Genomic DNA, 19,790 nt, shown 5'->3' with positions numbered 1-19,790 from the left:
AGTTACTTTCCAATACGTGTTACCTTAATGTTACATTTATGCAAAAGTTAGTAGAACCTACCAAATAAAAAACTATGTGATATGATGCTATTTAGGTAGGTAGCGAATATTCTCATTGGCAATAGTTTCAACACCATCCTAAAACATGATTTATCGATATAAAAACTTCATCGATCATTTTATCGATTTACCACTACGTAACTCAATAAAACATTTATTTTACATTCTAAACAATGAATATGACATACACCCAGTGTGTCAAGGTTCCCGTTATTAAACCCTAATAGTAACGTTACAACACAATAAATCTTAATAAATTTGATTTTATTAACTGTTATTTACTTCACGTTAATGATTGTTTTCCTATCAATCATTCTTTGGATGTTGTAAATTCCTTGCAGGTTGCATATAAAATGCAAGAACATTAATATGTATCGAGTTGACTATGAAAATGAATGGCGGACTATATACATTTGAAATGTTGTTAACTGCATGTATAAATGACGTAGTTTGACTGAAGCATCGACCATTTAATATTGTAATGACTATTTTCAATAAGCATTGTAATATATAAGGCTACGTTTATCCTAACAAAAAGTGTATAATCACGCGCAAAAAATGCTGACTCTATCATATTTTTATCTGTTGCAATTTTTAAGACAACTCACTATATATTTTTTTACGGCGAAAGATCCTTTGACAAATGCTTCTAATTCTAAGTTTAAACTGTGGTAAAATGTATCCTACTACTATTATAAAGGCGAAAGTTTGTAAGGTTTCTAATGTGAGGTCGTAAAAAATCATTTTTTTGCGCTTACATTGCAAACGCTGGCTGAAGTCGCGGGCAACAGCTATTCTGGAATAAATACAAAACAAGGCATCGTATTCAAGACTTCTCTTTAAAATTTGTACTTTTAGAAAACAGAGGAAGACGTATAGCAATGTTTAAATTATTAACTTTAATATCAGAAAGTCTACAAAATCTAACTCCATCCATTGAATATAACAGAGCCACTTCCATGGCTGACTTCATTATACTTGTCACGCACTAGTTGTTATTGCGACTGAAACTTAATACCGCTCATGTTATTGTATAATTCAATTTTCAAATGAAAGCGATACCCAGTGTACCTTATTGCTTGTTCCGTGTTTGACGAAATATATGGTGATTGGCGGTGTTGATGTATCTAGAACGATCAGCTGAGGAATTAAAACTATTACAAAATATTGAATCATATTTATCATATTACAGCACGGATAGCCGAGTGGTATGGTTGTAACAAAGCCAAACTTGCGCGACGTGTACCGGCTTCGATCTACGTGTAGGACTAGCATTCATGAGATCCAAGAACGCTTTTTGTGTAGCTTGGGTGTGTGTAAAATCCCGCGCAAGTCTAATCGTTAAAAAAAAAGTAAAAAAATATAAATGAGTCTTTAAAAAAAAAATATTTCTCAAAGACATTTGCAAGACGACTCTTGGATAAGGTACGTTCTTATATGCATGTCGTTCTCTACATTCCATTTGGCGGAGACAAAGACAGACATATAAGCATTGCATATAAGAGTATTTTTGCAATATTTTGTTAATCGACTAACAACCTTATGTAATAGTAAATAAGCCTGTTAGTCTGTTATCCGTAGACCTACAAAAGACTACCAGAATGGGCGTTAAACATAAGTCATTTAGCTATTAAACTTAGACAGGGTTATGATGGTCGAAAAAGCGTTTAAGATGTTTTGTTTGTCGTAACTAAAACTAATTTTAGCGTCGTAGAAGTTCCAAACATATATGGAAGATGAGGAGAAGAATAGAATAAAAAGTCAAAGTAAAATCCTGTGTCCTTTTCTGACGCCGTTCGACGCTTAAAACGTGGCTGTTTTTGGCAACGCTTCGATTGAGATTTACTAGTTATAAATCATTTTTTGGCAGTACAATCGTTAGTTTAGAACAACAGAATAAAATACAGACTTTTTATTTTTAGATTTTTGGATCAATACGGTTAGTATTTGAGTTATTATGAGTTAGCTGCAAAACGCAACGAGAGAAATTGCCTGCTATTTACATTAAATACATTCATGTTTAAAACATTAATCATAATCTTTGATAGATCTAAAGAATATAAATTATTCTTTGAAATTTGATTTATAACATGTGCAGACAGCAACGCGCATCGTGATCATTAAACGCAAAAGAGTTGTTTGAAAAATAAACAGGTCAAGTGCGAGTCGGGCTTGCGGCACAGACCCTAAAGAACGTTGCTTAACATCGCTAAACTTTTACTTCAAAAATTTAGATTAAAAAAAAAATTCATTATTTATTGTTACCCATAGTGGCAATATAAATAAATCTGTCTTACACTCAAAGTCCTTGAGATACAGCCAGGTGACGAACGAACGAACGGATAGATACCTCATCCTTAGTAAAAGGGTTTCAACTTTTGGGTGCCCTAACAAAGAACAATGAAATACAAGGAAACTTGCGTTAAGGTACATTCTCTGTTGCCACAGCTGCGGTGACTAACACGAGATTTGTTGTTTGATAGTTAAATTCTTTGCCAGGTAGAATGGCAGGTCCTAAATGCGAGTCGAATTACAATTAGCCTGCACAATAAGCTATTGGCGCCTTTAACAGACTGACAGCTTGACAAGGGTCAAAGTTACATGAGTTTTATTTATAGGTATTCTGTTTCATTTACATAGATCATTATAGAATGGATTTATATGCAATAAATATTTTACTTCTGCAGTAAATAAAAACAACATAGGCGATTGCTGTATTAAAAAAGGTCATTTTATTTTTCACGGAATAACATTAGATTAAATAAAATTCTTAAAAGAGACTGGAAAAAAACATTTATTCCAGTCAAAAGTCTTCATATTAGATTAAAAACGTACTGAACTTCATCCATGTTAGGTACATTCTATTATTTTGTCTTACATGTACCGCTAAAGACGACAATTTAATTTAATTAATCTAAGAAAACGGGGTACTGTTGTAAGTACTGTTAAGACTTTTTTACTGTGCTAAATGTAATTGATTTTCCGATTGACTAGTTTGATTCAATTTGTTCCTTATGGTGTAAATTAATTAAGTATTCAATTGTTAGTGAGATGAAAACAATTGTAGATGTATATCACAAGAGCCACAACAAAGATTCATTTGTTTTTTAGAGAAATGTTACAGATCAGTGAAACATAATTTTACATTTAAATCTATACTCTATCTATACTAATCTATACTCTATACTAATATATAAAGCTGAAGACTTTGTTTGTTTGATTGTTTGTTTGTTTGAACGCGCTAATCTCAGGAACTACTGGTCCAAATTGAAAAATTATTTTTGTGTTGAATAGACCATTAATAGAGGAAGGCTTTAGGCTATAAACCATCACACTGCGACTAATAGGAGCGAAGATACGATGGAAAATGTGAAAAAAACAGGGCAGGTATAAATCATAACTTATATTTTCTACCCACGGGGACGAAGTCGCGGGCAACAGCTATGTTATATACGGATATATCATTATAGTTATTCCTTAGTTGATAGGATATCCTTGCTTAGAAATGTGATGGTTGAAGTTTTGTATTAAATTCATACTATTTCTTTAACAGAAAGGTCCTCAAAAGTGATTGCGTGTGAACTGCTTGTATCTACTTTATAGTTCCTTCACGAGAAAAAATCAAAACCGTGTCATGAAATTATAATGTCTCGCAAATATTTTAACATTTTAAGACTTACGCTGGAAATTAATAAAAGCTGTTAAACTCGTGTCGTGTAATAAGTACGAGTATTATTATGTTCTTGCAATGCATAATATTCATAACACAAAGCAAAGGACTTCAAAAGAGAATGGTAGCGATTACCTCTATACCCCATCACTCAACCGCTCGCTAATTTGTACCTGCCTTTAATTAAATAGTTCAGAACACTTAGATCTTTATTATCCGGTCACGATACTTGTCTTTGTATCCTCATGGTACAGCCAGCAACAAATTCATGGACCCTATCAGATTTAGAATTATCCTGCAATACTTGTCAATGATTTCAAATGCAATAAATTATAAATTGTTAATTTATAAATTTTCTGGCTCTATTCGTGGTTAAAAAATGTGCCTTGCATAAAACCGGCAAGAAACTCTGCAGATTTTTTTCGAAATATCTGATTCAATATTTTACAAGCTCAACTATATGCGCCAAAATCCGCAAGATTTTCACTTAAGGAATTCAAAATTTATAATAAAACAAAAGACAAAAAATATCCTCGTGTTAAAATATATCTATGTCCGCTGCTGAAAGACCAAAGAAAAAAAAAGTCCGATCAGATTTTAAAAGCGCTGTACGCCAATTCTGAAAGTTCTGAAAGACACTAAACAAATATGTAACTTTTTCAGTTTCATATTTTCATCAGCTTTCGTCGCTAACCATACTACTGCTGTTCTCATAACTTAATCGGACCTTGGAGTCTAAAGCATTCCTTTAAATCCATTCACTATACTTTGTTGTTTGTATAATGGGCTTTTGATAAACAAATGTTATATATCGATGAGCCGGTTATTTTGCCGTGAATTTTGGACAATCGTGACGCTGTGTGAATTGTCGTCACGATGTCATTTTCATCTTCAAAAGGGACTGAAGTTAACCTTAGATATTTGCATAGCAAAAAAGATTTTGTTTTTGAAATATGAGAATAATAGGTATTTCTTGATCTCTGCTTTACATTCTCTCCTTTCTGCCATACAATTTGGCATATGAAGTAACACACAATTCGGTCAGTGTAACATTGCATCAGACTTCCACCTGGACACAGGATGTCCTACTGTCAGAGCAATTGCGTTTTTTTTAATAGCACCGGAATTATAAACACACCATTAAAGAGATAGTATCGCCGACAGACTGCAGATTCTCGCTTGGCCATGATTAGCAACATCCCGACACTGCTGTCATTAATCATTAGCCGAGCTTTCCATCCATACTTATCTCCTTCAATTACATCTCAAATAACCTTTAATCCTAACTAAATAAGAGTTATTATGGCTTGTTTACATGAAAATGCAGCAATTTCTGCGAAGTAATGATATTGCTAATTATGAATCTTATTACGATATGTTTAAGTTTGAATTTGTACGCAGGGTGGCAACGGATGCCAAGTCGCATAAGCTGCTCAGCGGCGAATGGATACAGGCGCAGGATTGCTTTCCTGTTATCTTTGTGCTCATGTTCAAGATTTTTTGTTCGATTTTACGCCGCTACATACTGCAAACTACAAATATTGTGCAATACAAAATATTTTGTAATACACGCTGAATGCTTTTGAATATAAAATTACATCACATTTGGGATGGCCTGTATTATTTTCCTCACATTTTAAAATCAATATTTTGTCGATGGTTGTATTATAAAATACGTCTCATTTTGTTTCAGACGCAAAGAATGGACTGCGGATCAAATGAGCTGGGCAGGAAACTGCGAGTTGATCAGGTAGGTAACACACAAAAACTCATCGCAGTTAGCACGCACAATAATACATCACCAATATATAATTACTTTTGACATATCAATTAAGTTAACGATTCTACAGTTATAATTAATCGATAAGAATGACAGTAGCTGATAATCGTGCAGTTGATAAATGGCGTGTAAAAATATCGCCATAGATAATCGTTCTCACGATTGACATAAGTGTCATGAGTGTCAGCTGTCAAATTATGACGCTGTTGACGTAACCGGTTTGCACGCACCTGAAGGAAAAAAGTGGAGAATTCAATCAGCTGTTTGTAGGTTAGTATTTATTACTTGCAATTATAAACTAGTTGCGGTCTTGTAGAGAGGCAATTCGCATTTTAAGTGTAACCGACGTTCCGTACGTAGAGCGTAATTTTTCTATTGATCTTAATTAGTGGGTAGGTCTTATTCAGTTGTGTATTGCGATATTCTATTATAATCGAAACATGACTTAATAATTTAATGTAGAGCAGTCTTATTGTATAAGTTTTGCACAAAACTTCATTCAGTATTAGTAACTGGCAACGGTTCACACAGTTTAAAACAACACTTTCAAAGCAATCAAAAATTAATAGAACAAAAACGAGTATTGGAATCGATTCCATTGAGTATCGAGTCGTGAGCGGTTTATGTAACGGTCCCGTCCTGCGAGATGACCCGATATATCGGACACCGGTTACTCGATACTAGAGAGCGTCCAAATTAATCGAGTTACTCGACTCCAAATTGGTATCGATTAAGCTGAACTAAGTGAGGGGATCGCGTTGTTATTGCTCGCAAGACTGATAACAACCTGTTATTATTTTCGCTATTTAAATGCCAATTGCTGTTTTGATATCTTAATAAGTGTTCCGCTAACAAATCTTCTCACTTGCACTTGCGATGCGTTATTGTTTATTACACGCAATCACACCATTTAAGGTATAATACATTTGTACATTTGAAATTTAATTCTTTTAAATTCAGTGCTATACATTTAAACATAATATGTTTTACTTTTTTTATTACTAGAACTACTGCGAAAAAAAAACAAGATAAATATCTAGAAAGCTATCAGAGCCGTTAAGTATATTTATACAACTAAAAAATAGAGAAATGAAATCGATCGACTTCGGTACGAGATAACGAGAGTGAAGCCATAGTGGTATATATATATTTCGACTGCGGTAGGTATAGCTGACCTCTTTTCAATGCAAGTAAATAAAAAAACAATTGCTCACATAATAAGCTGAGTCAAATCCAATTAGCTTACGTAAGAGATCTGCAAATATATGTTTTTAATTTAGCGTACGTGCTCCGTTCGTTAGAAGTGAGTTTATGCATTATATAGAGATTTTACGATTAAATATATATAGGATTTATTGTGATTTGATTTGATTTCGTTTCGGGCGGGTTTTGCCGTGTTGCTGGTTATTCCTAAGTTAGAAATGAAAATACAAGTATTTATACTCCCAATGCTACTGTTCTTTACTGCTTACTTGTTATTTTTTTTTTCATTAATTATGGTAAGATCTAATTATTAATAACCAAGACTTGTATCAAATAATAGTATGGCCGCGGTATCGCGTTTTTAAAACATGAATATTATCATATTAAAATACAACAAATATTAATATTAATAAATACTAACTAATACAATACATTGACCTAGTTATACTGACACTGAATTAATTAAAATAGTTCTTGAAACTAGTGTAAACAAATGCGAATAATCGTGACTTAGAATTATTCTTTTATAACGATAAAACATAAGGTACAAATTCCTTAATTTCAAGATTATTCTTAGTATATGTCAGATGTAGAGACACAAAACCTTACACTCACGAAGGAGTATCAAACATACATCCATACTTAAAAACTTTCGCGTTTATTATATGAGTGTGCCGATGCGACTTTCCTATAGAACAAACCCATTGTATATTCACACGTCACACAACCTGCTCGGTTGGTCTGCGAGAAATGACAAAGCTCTACAAGCTAAAGAGCTTTCAAAATGCTCGTTCAGGATATTTATTATAGTATTGTTAATATAACCTTGTGCGGAATAGAAGCTGTAGAACTTGACCTAGAATGAAGCTAAAGATTTGAATTGCCTATTTAGTATGTCTCATCTTCATTAGCTGTCACAATAAATCATGAGGTCTGTAGTGAAAACAAAAGAATAATGATTGGGGCGTGTTTAGCTGAAGGGTAGAATCCGGTATTGTGCAGCCAATATCGTCTGATGTCGACAAACTGGCAGAGTATAGTGTATTTTTCACTATATCCTCGCGACAATTATTCTCTTTACTGATAAACCTAGATAAATCTACGTATGTGACGTTGTAGCAAATTACGTTCCCATTAAGCTAGAAAAACTCCGTTTTAGAAAACATCAATATTCAGTTGCTGTCTGCAAAGCATCAGAATAGAGATAGGAAAAAGATAAATATTAAAAACTGGTTCAAAACAAAATAAAACCAGAAGTATTTATTTTAAGAGAACCTGCTCATAAATATCAGCAAACAGGTTTTAGACAAAAACTTTTTCAAAATAGAAATTGATCTATAGTATGACGCATACTCGAGAATGGTTCAGTGGTTCAAGCACGTGGGAACAGACATACCGACAAACAAATCATTTTGAACGAGCTTTCTCGTGCTCAAAATATTTATTCAGCTTAGTCTACTGGCTTACAATTTGAGGAAATTTGTTTAAAAAGTTAAATTCTTAAGTAATGGCTGAATTGTGACATGTTGTCTTTAAAGTTGTCTTTGAGAATAATGCTGTCATCACGACGCTATTACACCTTGAAGTTACAGATTTCTGATAGTAGAGTAGCAACAAAAACGTCTTAAAGAACATCTGCATTTCTTGATTTGATGGTGATTACAAAAAGTTTAAGCCAAAGAGGCTAGGTTAGTTCTTAGGAAGATATCAACAGACACGTGTATTGAACTGGTACATAATTAAATTGCTATAATTGGTGTTGGCAATGTGTGCCGGTATACCGTATGCGGCTGATTGATTAGAATTCGTTTAGTATGAATTTCACCGAAGCCGAATTGTAGGCAGTAATTCGATGGGACATTTATCACGTAACATATACTACCCGTAAGACTCAGATCTTAGGCGTGTCATGCTAACAAAGTATGTATTAAAGTAAAACGATAACATCAAGAAAAATAATTTGTGTTTAGTAGATCGAAATAAGTTTAATACATTTTAAAGTAACTATAAACGAAAGAAAATAAACCTTGCCGTACAACTGAACTTAAAACATAACAAAAAAGTGAATAAATCACCAAAATTATTAAGATGAAATGTGAAACTTTTGATTCGGGAAATTTACGATTCACCCAGATTCCGGCTTTACGTATGGCAGCCGAGTGGTAGTGCGACGTCACGGCGATCCATCACGGCTCGTGCGGTAGACCGGTCCGGATGAACGGTACCGCCATAAGGCCAAGTATACTTCAACCAAAAATACTAAGAATGAGACGAATGAAGAGTTTTTGTAAGTTACCGTGAGTGTTTCGGAGTAAATAACTGATGTTTGGATATTAACATTTTTGGGCTATGACATTAGGAAAATTTGATTACTGTTTTTATTGTTTTATTCAAGGAAGTCAAAATAAAAAAGATGATATCAATGTAGCACAATCTTTTAAATCTAAATTACAAATGAACCTTGATTTTCTATTAAAAAAACATATTAATATCAATGGTGTAGTTTTTAATGTTTACTAAAGCTATTATTATAACTCAAATTCACATTTTTCAAAAATTAAACAAAATTCAAACTAGAATATAAAAATAAAAACTACCGCTAACATAGAGTCTAACCATTAACCGTCGGATATAGGCGTTGTTTTTACACGTTTACACATTTATACGTTTCCGCTGCGAGTACTTGCCCTTAATGACCGGGTACTACCTGCTCGAGATCAAGTTTTACTTGTTCCGTGATGTGGACTATTAGGTTATGTCCTTTGCCTTACAACTCACTACTGACAGGCGACCAATGTTCGTCACAACTATGTCTAGGTACTGGAAGCAAGAGTTTAAGTGCCAGTGTTACATTTTCTTGATATAGAGATTTTTGGATTGAAAAACCTTAAAAGTTCAGCTACAAGAGAGAACTTGAATAGTGAGCTAACAGGACAGTGATTATCGCCAGCTATAGGTTCCTCATTGTATTTTGCAAATACAGGGCCCAAATTCTGACAATAAAATGAATTTTCAATGTTTTTGCTGGCAAAGTGTTGAAGAGAATGCGAATAGTGTTAAATTTCATCCTAATACCATAGCGAAAAGGGAGCCGAGATTAAGAAAATTTTCAACTCAATGTTCAGTTTATTTATAGCATTTCATCTGATAAATTCCTTAACCATTGATCGATAGCTTGTTCGGAATCCTGCTTCTACAGCTATGGTGGTCTCTAGTCCTCGGTTTATCTAGTCAAGGCCTAAATCTAAAGCTCCTTATGCTTCCAAGAACCAACTAATAATTTACTGCGATCATAAATCTTGGCCTTCGACAGTCGATGCGACCTACCGAAGCGGCTTATTAGAATTTCAAAGGACTCCGAACTGGACGAATTCTTTGATATTTAGTATATTAATCACAGATATTTAGGCAGTATTATATTTTTCTTTTAATGTATAATAGTTTTTCTCCAATAATATTTGTTCTATTTGATCGAATTACTGAACATAGGAATTGTTGTTTTTGAATATTCAAGTCCGCGATCTTAACCTGAAGCGCGAATCCTTGTTGTTAATACATTAGTCATAACACGACTAGACATAAGGAAGTATCATCAATCAATTCACTTCAACAGTAAATTATCGCTAACCAAAGTTATATAAGTATTATAAGGTTCGAATATTTAAGCAACATCATGTCAGGTGAACATAATTGATGTAAAAGTTTAGGAATTCTTATTGTGCTGATGTATTTAGTCTGAAAACTGGTGTAATGATAATTTAATAGAAATGTTTATGTGTGGCTAGTTTCCGAATCCACAAGAGTCCTCAAATATGAGCTGACGTGCCAGCAGTAATGTCACGTCTTGTCACGATTCGATCTGTGATGAAACTATTTCGAATCTATTTTGTTTCATACCTTCAAGCGATTATAGGTCAGTAAATAGCACCGGGATATTTTCAGCCAGCAGTAATCCAATCATACTAATAAAAAGCTTGATTAACTTTTAGTCTAATAGAAATGCCACTGGCAGTACTAGAAGATTATTAAGCCAGTATTTAACCGATTACGTCTACAGCTTCCTTGTGGTCAGAGGCACACCCCAAGGGTCGTCGTTTTCATTGTTATGTAAAAATGTAAAAGTTCGTCGTGTTGAGTTATTTATGGCTCTGATATTGTGTAATATAACCTTTTGCTTGGCATTTTTGTGGACATGTGCGCTACAGTCTGCAGGTAGTATTTAATTGAAACCTGTGACTAACCATGTATTACCTGTCAAGACAAGAGCAGTTGACAGGTATCAACTGCTCTTTACAATTTATCATGATTCAGATTGCTTCTTTCTTGATTGACAAAGAAATTGAAGTACGTAGTTGTTAACTTCTGAGTTTTATGAAGTTAATTGTCAGTGTGTAAATTGATTACAATATACAAAATTGCTGAGTAAATCAGGATAGTTGAAAACTACTTATGTATAGACAGTAAAAGATTCGAAGGAATCTTTAAAGATTCCTACGAATCTTTGTTTTCTTATTAGTTCAAACTTTGACATTAAGGATTCCTGCTCCATCCATTCACTTAGCAACCATTGCAGAATAAAACCTCTTAGTAAACAAAAGCATATGGATTATGGAAATTACTTCATGATAATTGTGTAAATCTATTGTTTCTTTAGTATGGCGGAAATAAAGTATTTATGAGGGAATTCACACTTCAATATTCTATGCGACTTTTATTTTTATCTTAATTTACAGTGGGAATAACCTCGTGTGATATCTTGTCTTATGCTAAAAGAACTTGTTCTTCTCTGCTGTAATCAACAGGTATTAATTTGTATAAATATGAGAAACATTTTAAAATAAGTAAGAAATGTTTTCTCTTTTTCCGTTTTAAGAATAAACCTATCAAAAGCTTACATGTTGAACGCATATTCTTATTTATTTAAAACTTCAAAAAGAGGTTACAAAGCTATAATTCTCTTTGTAAAACAAATTATTTGTGATGCTACAAAAATACTGGCCAACAACTAATACATTAAAAGATAAAATCTGTTGTAATGTGTGTGCTGCAACAGTAATTTAGATTCCATTCACAAAAAAGTCTGGACAAATTGCATCCAACCTAACATTAAATTCATTCATAAAATATCAAAAATTGTATCGACCATTTGACTTTCAATGATTGTCTAATAATATTAAACCTTACTGGTATAGAAATAAGGGTACTTGTTCGGTATTATTAAGGTGGTAGCATTTGAAACAGGTAACTTAAAAACGTTGTTCCGATCCCTTTTTGGTCATCTACATTCATTCTTTAAAACCGGTTTGCTTCGGGTTCATTCAGTGAACTATGTTTAGCTTTTTTTTCTGTATCATGTTACACAACTTTTTTAGTGAATTCTTTTTACTTTTTGGGATAAACGGCGTTTAAATAAACTGATGAATGGTGGTTCTTTTTTTTAATATTTCTTGCTGGCTTGAAAAGGCTGATGAATTTATTTTATAAAATAAAATGTTCTTTTCTTGAATAATAATATGTATTATGTTGTAGACACTAAAGTTATTAAAAATAATAAGGTTATTGCATACCAAGAAGGTTATGTATAAAATAATTAGCATGTAATTATATACCATGTTCGTAAATAATTGTTTAATTAAATAATCTACACACAACTATAACTATGATTACGTTTGCATCTGATGATTCTTATCAATCGTGATGACTCAGTGGGCGGGTAAAGACTGGGTAATAAGCTACAGGATGTTCACACATTCTCACGTGCATTACTCGGTAGATAACCAAGACTTAGCAGATGAGAGGATTCTGTGGTCAAGACTGAGGTTTTTGAAAAATGATATTCTTGGATCCTTTTTTGTTTACTTTTTCCAATAATGTTATGTATGGGCTGCGTACGAAGTCCGCTTCTTAGAAGTAGAGTCATGTAGTGTAAGATAATAAGATAGACGGTAAAAGGAATGGTGGCGACGATGACCGCCCATGGTGCGTCGGACTAGCTATGTTATCATAAAAAAGCTGTCCCTTTGTCATAGGATAGGAGGATACTACTAATGCTTCTGCATTGCATAAATCACATACTAAACGTTAGTCATAAAAAAAAATGTTGGTTACCATGCGTCACCATTCCGTTGCTTCACATACCTGCATTATATTATACAGTCGACATCTTAATTTTAGAAAAAGAAACTTGGACAAAACGCCCCGATCGCGATAACGAGTTTCATAAAAAGCTGGGTCGTCGCCGAAACCTTTGACATTCTCTGATGCGCCTGCGCCGGCCGACTTTCACCGCTGCATCCCTGCTTCGTATCGATTACACTCGATTATTCCATTAATCGATTATGTAATCGATTGGACGCTCATTGTTTTACGATTTTCTTGAATGATCCGTTATTGGTGCCTAATTAACCTAATTTTGTATGAATTACGTACCAATTATTGTCAAATGCGACGCGATTTTTTGCAATGACTTGTTTAACCCTTTAAGGTTTTTAGCGATTTATCCTGGTAATTAAATTAATGATTTGCATTTAACCAATCTTCAAAACAAGCTTATAAGACGTTGTGTTTCATTTACTTTCATGATTTTATAAGGTTTTACTAAATAGCTTTTTTTATATTTTCACTTGATTTGAATTTTCATTGTAAGTACTTACAATAATAATAAGAGCTGTCTATGAAAGACGTAGTGAATATTCCCAATGCAAGATATATTTGAACAATGAATCAATCACTACATTTAAAACAATAAACAATATATGAATGTAATACAGTTCTCATACAAATCACAATAAAGTAGGTTTGTAAACTTGTGACCCCAGCGTTTGGGAAAGTGGATGTAAGTGGGACGCGGGCCACTTCGCGACGTAGGCGGGAGACACCTGTGAGATGGTCACTTCAAGTGGTCTCTCCAACGTATGCACTATCACCGGCATCTGTTGTTTTATTAGTTTTCGCTTTTCCTTTAATACTCTCTCGGTGGTTTTTGTGTTGTTTTTACTCACAACTCACTTTATACCTTTCATTAAATAATGTATGCTTTTTATACTTGTCTAAATTCAAGATTATCTATTTATTTGTTATTGTATTTAGTTTTCTGAAATGTTCGTTAAGTCTCTAATTTAAAAATGTCAGGCTAAAATAAAGGTGGCACGATTAATTTTCTCTTATGTTTTTAAAAATAACAATCTTACTAAACTCATAACATATTTCAATCAATATTAAAGCGTTAGCTGTAGTTAGTTAGTTAGCATACTGTTTTATAAAAATTTAACGTTACACATCCCCGACGATTGAAAGATTCCCTCGCCTTGCCAAAGAAAAAGGCAAAACAATATCAGCGAGAAAACTCCTAGAGCTTGTGAAATAATTAAAATGAGTGATGCTATGGATGGACAAGTATCACAATCAAACGGCTCTGAATGTTACACTTCCTGAGATAATTTTAGATCTTATTGTCTTGTCTTGCAATAGAAACACACCGAGATGACCGTCTTTCGCACTTTGCATTTATAAATACATGGTGCTTGCACGAGTTAGTAAGATCATTGTACTATATTGGAATGGCCAAAACACATATTATAGCAATCCTATTAATGTTATAACCGCGAAAGTTTGTAAGGTTTTTTCACATACTGAATGGTTTTAGCAATTGCAGAAGTTTTATAATGTATGACTTTTTAGAAGTTCATTTATCTTTGTTTTTTCATTCTAAGCCAGCACTGTCAAATATTAAAAAAAACCGATCCTTTTTATCTATTTAGAAAAGGACATTTATCCAGCCATTTTTGCCTAATGGAAATAATGCCTTAAGCATGAAAATGAAAAATAAAAAAAAACGTAGTAGACCGTTCTAACATTTTCCTTTCAGTTAAACTTTATTTTCCTTATTGAATCAATTTAGTACGAACAACAACAAACAGCGTCGTTTTTATCACAGTTCCCATATCTGAGATCCCACCAGCACACGCGAGTTATTCCTTGTAATGGCCGTCATTACAGACCGTAAGGGTCGACACACAGTTAGGGTCACACTTTCCCATGTTATGTCTTTATCTATTTGCATTACAACCTTTCATTAGCCATAAATAGGAAAACCATGGTTTATTACTTGCGATTGGAGTATCTTCACTTTTTATTTCCAAAATCGCTGTAATGTAGCGTGTCAAAATTTCAAAAAATGGTTTTTAACGAATTAATACAGAATTTAAATATTAGCAATCAAATGAAAATGTAAACATTGGAAATTGGACTTTATTTTGAATAAAAAAAAACATAAGTAATCTTAGCGTCTCACGACTAGTGCGGCGCCATGCTCGATAACTTTCGATTTATTACGAGATCGATACCGCCGATAGTGTTGGATTTATACCAAGTTACGATAAACATGAATTATCGTGTCTCTCTGTGTTGCATAGCTTTATTTACAGCTTTTCGTGTTTTGTGAATTATGAATCTAGCCATAAACAGTCTAGAATATTAATTCGTTGATTTAGTTTGTCAACTTGAGATACTATCATTTATAAGTCCTGATTGAATTACGATAGTTATGATAATATCCAGTCCGTTATCATTTGATATTTAACTAGACGACTAGTTTATCGATGTCTGAAAAGGGTACTCAATATACTTTATTTATTTTCCTTTGAAATAAGTTATTCGATCATTTACGAGTCGTTTTTATTTTAGAGAAAAAAATATTGTTATTCTCTAAGAAGTGCATTGCGCCTTTAAATTCTCAGAACCTTCCTTCTATTCAAGAAAGATACTTCAAAAGTATATACAGTGTAATATTATGTAAATGAACTTAACATATTTATCCCCACGTTTCAAATAATTGAAGTCTTAAAACATGATTTATCTCCTTGGTACAGAGTACCTGATCCTTATAAAACAGTCGTATCATCATCACTATTCTCATCACGATATATGACGATCACGTACAAAAACGTGATGATCATAATAAGAACCATCAGCGTGAATTTAAAAACATTTGAATTTACGACATCCTGTAACTTACCGATACTTGACTATTTGGTAAAAGTAAGAGTTTTAGGAGACTTGATGTCATTGTTTGTTATTTTTTTTCAATTCAATCCTTGCCTTTCTGCTAACATCGAGCCACGTCTTCTGATAAGATGTCTGCTAAGACATCTTTAACAACCAAATTTTCTTTTTCAAATGCAATGCAACAATTTAAACAAAGTCTTATTATTATTAAGTACTTACAAAGTTCTAAGATTATAACTTTAGCTCTACTATCTAATAACTGATATATCACATTTACTTAATCTAAAACAAGACGAGAAACTCACATCATTATATAACAACTATACTCCAAGCCGGCCAGTTCCAGTTCAATTCCAAACAAACTCCATTGTTCTTCGTTATTATATCAAACATAAAACAAAACATCGAACAATCAATACGACGGTAAATCACTTTATAAAATTTGCTATCGAGCTATGTACGCGGCTTGGGAACTGGGCCAAATAAACTGGCTCGAACAAATAGCCCATGGCTGGAACAGTAAGTGTCTGCACAAGGACAGAACTAGGGACTATGTTGCGAAATTGTTGAGCTTACGGTTTATTAATGCGGAAGTTTTATTTTCAATTAAGAAAGTTTTTAGATTTGTAATGGTACCTGGAGTTAGGATACTATTCTATCTTTTCATGCCAAGTTATATATTTTTTTTACAAAACTCAATATGACCAGGATTATTGTTAGTTAGTTAACTACAGCAAGTAGAACGAAACTTCTACACTTTTATTGAAAGTAACTACGGTATTCTGAATTATACAAAGTTTCCATGGACTTCCATCCTTTGAGAACTACAAGTAACAGTTCAGTAGAACACAAAGGATACCTGAAATACTTGTTTAAACAATAGAAACTATAACAGTTATGTCCAAGTTATTTAATAAGCTGTTAGTGCCACCTTTAGTGGACAAAATACAATAGTACCAAGATATGCCCATTGAATTGCGAAATGCATTCTTGACAGGTTCCAAATGCAATCCGAACGATGCAATTCATTTAAATAACAGAAAGATATAATATCCACGAGATCAATTAAAATTGGTTTAATCATTAAAAAGAATTATTGTGAATTATATTACCAACTTTATTCCGTAGCCCATCATTCAAAAGCACGGTATACATTTAACTCGCTGTTGCACATCACATAGACAGTAATGTACAATTTAAAAATCGGCAGCCTATTCAAACCGAAAAGAACTAAGTACATGTCATTAGCGAAAACGCAAGTCATAGGTACGTAAGTATCGATAATACAACAAGTAACCCGGTCACGAATACCGGTGTTACGGTATTATCGATATACGTCATCGAGCATTGCCCATCACTGGTATTAGATTATGTTTGAGCAATATTTGACTTTCGACTTTCATTACGAATGCTAATTACTTAGGACAATAGAGAAAGTTCTATGGTCCAGATGGTATATGAAATGAGTGATTCAAGGCGAGTACTCATTGACGACATATTGCCTTTACGTGACTTTTACAGACTAAAATTGCATTCACTCATTAGTATTCAAGTGTAGTGCCGTTTACTTAATTTAGCTAGAAAATGTAGTTAAATCAACGATACGATTGGTACGAGATGCGACGTCAATGCTAATAAATTCTGTAAGTAATGCAACAGCAGTCTTGGATTACTTAGTTGCGTAATTCTGTTGCCACAAAGCCAAGATTTGAAACTTCCATCGTATACTAAAATAGTTTTCAGTAGTCCATTTGCATGTGCTTTAGGTTAGATAAAAGTTACCTAATGGAATCGAAGTGCAACATTGATATAAAGCTTTATACAGACAGAATACAAATAAGATTAACATATCTGCAGTCATAAGCAGTTCGAATCATTTTGGAGATAGGTTTTCTTCTTCACGTAAGTGTGTGTTTTTAATATGTCTCAAACGTGGCTTAAAAAAGCTAGAAATTCTCAGGTGTGCTGATCTTCCCACGATGTTTACTTGCGCCTGTTTTAGTATATGACAACAATGTAATACGCAAATTTATATGAAAAGATACTGCTGTGCCCTGGGGTTGGATTTGTTAGTAGGTTGTCACTAGTTTTTTTTTGAGTTCAACAACTTTTGTGATACGTTGTTCTATTCTTTCTACTCAGAAACTGTTTGACAGATCAAGCTCTTTGAAAATCAATTTAATTTTTATCGTATTTACAACTTCCTCTGTATTTCATGTTGCCTAGTTAAAGCTTTTCTAAATTCACCTATCAAATAATTTACCAAACGCCCATCAGAATGGACGTTTATCGACATAATCATTAAATCAATCAATCGATTCGTAGCCCTATCGAATCCAGGGCAGCGTGATATCGCAAATAACCAGAGATGATCTCATGAGTTCTCCTAAGACTTTCTATCGACTTTCGCTAATCGAATAATAACGATTCACAAGGGAATCGAGAAGCGAAATAGTAATTATTATTATCGAGATATCAAATAATTGGTTATTGGTAACGGTGTCTGAGCAATTATTTATATGTACATTGGATTGGATAAACTGAGTTTAGATATTAAATTTTGTTGACATTACAGATAACAGTAGGTAATATTTACGAGTATTACTTGAAATAGTGCTTTTAACCACCTGTAGTGTATGGAGAAAACTTGCCCTGCTACTTATTACTATATGATTACAATATTGCTTCTAGATTTTTCAAACTACTTATTTTTTTCTAGTTTTATTTTTATTATGATTATTTTTCTTATTATAAATTCCTTTACAAGTATGTTGATGCTTTATGTGCCGTCCATATCAAATAGATGTATTTTTCGATTATTTAATCTATAGCAGACTATTTGGTGCAGGTCAGCTAAGAGTAATAAAGCAATCATTATGGAAAGTGTCGCAAGAGCAATCATTGCATCCAAATCAGATGATACGACATAATCTTAGCCCATGGAGTAATACTATTTCATAAAATTTGTCAAACACTAGTCACATTTACTAGTACACTAGGCTCTTACCCACTAACACCGATGCGCTAACATTTCGATACGAAGTATTGCCTCAATGGGAATCGAATTTGACATTTCTCGGACATGATACTGTTTAACTGATTTTCCGCATTTTGACGCGCGACGACGCGTAAAATGTCCGTGTAACCCGCGATGTGTCAAAATAGCTGGTGTACTAACAAAACGTATAATCTATTGCGATATCGTTTAGTTAGCGTCTATTGTAATTATAATGAGCAATACAAGTGCATGCACGTAATCTTGAGCCCCAAAAAAAGAAAAAAAAATCGTTAATTAATAATAAAATACCTGTCTTTCTTCTGTTTACTGCCAGCACCTAATCTAACAGTAGGTAACATGTAGGTAATCAACATGTTAGCTTTAGTGTCTATTACCATTTGTAAAAAACATTATTAACGAGATTGAATCAACACATTAAGATCGGGTTCTGCTTTCTATAAAATAAGGGGTTGTTATCAACCGGTTTAACTAGATCTATTCAAGTAGTGATAAGTGCATTGGTTCAGATAATGTAACAACTATTTAATAGCTTTTACTGTCATTTGTGGGAAACATTCGGAATAGTGATTTCGAAAAATAAAGCAAACAAAAATTTGAATTTCATTTTAATTCGGTCAATGTACTTTATTATTTATACTTTATATAATCATAGGATTTCTCATTTAATATTACCGTATTTTTTTACGCCTAACTATAATTAATAGCACGTAACATAGCCGATACTTTGCTATTCGTTTTCTCGTAGGCGTTATTACATGAGTTATGTGTGCACGCACGGAAGAAATAAAAGAGGTTGTGCACGTAATTCATTTTATTAGATTACATTATTTTTTATTTACTGATTATTATTACGCTTTTACATACATAATTTGACGGTATTTGTATCGTGTTTTCTTTAACATTGAATTCAATTTCGCTCATTGACGTCGCAAATGTTATTACGGGTGTGGAAAAATATTTCTTTAAGAAGCTTTTGTCTTTTAAACCCGCTATATTATATAAAAAATGGAACTAGTTTTGAGCAATTAAGCAGTGCAAAGTCCGTGCTAAAC

At 33.2% G+C, this 19,790-nt stretch overlaps 1 protein-coding gene across 3 annotated transcripts in view; it reads left to right on the top strand.

The window, feature by feature from the left end:
• LOC113505864 (axoneme-associated protein mst101(2)-like) overlaps positions 1-19,790 on the top strand; it is a 149,910-nt gene that overhangs the window by 93,720 nt on the left and 36,400 nt on the right. For all 3 annotated transcript variants that reach the window (XM_026888707.1, XM_026888706.1, XM_026888708.1), the window contains one exon: positions 5,424-5,480. In XM_026888707.1, coding sequence (XP_026744508.1) covers positions 5,424-5,480 — 57 coding nt within the window. The remainder of the gene's footprint in view (positions 1-5,423; positions 5,481-19,790) is intronic.

This window comes from Trichoplusia ni, chromosome 27 (genome assembly GCF_003590095.1).
Source record: "Trichoplusia ni isolate ovarian cell line Hi5 chromosome 27, tn1, whole genome shotgun sequence".
In the NCBI taxonomy this organism is placed as follows: Eukaryota; Metazoa; Arthropoda; class Insecta; order Lepidoptera; family Noctuidae; genus Trichoplusia; species Trichoplusia ni.
This window is presented reverse-complemented; position numbering and strand designations above follow the sequence as displayed.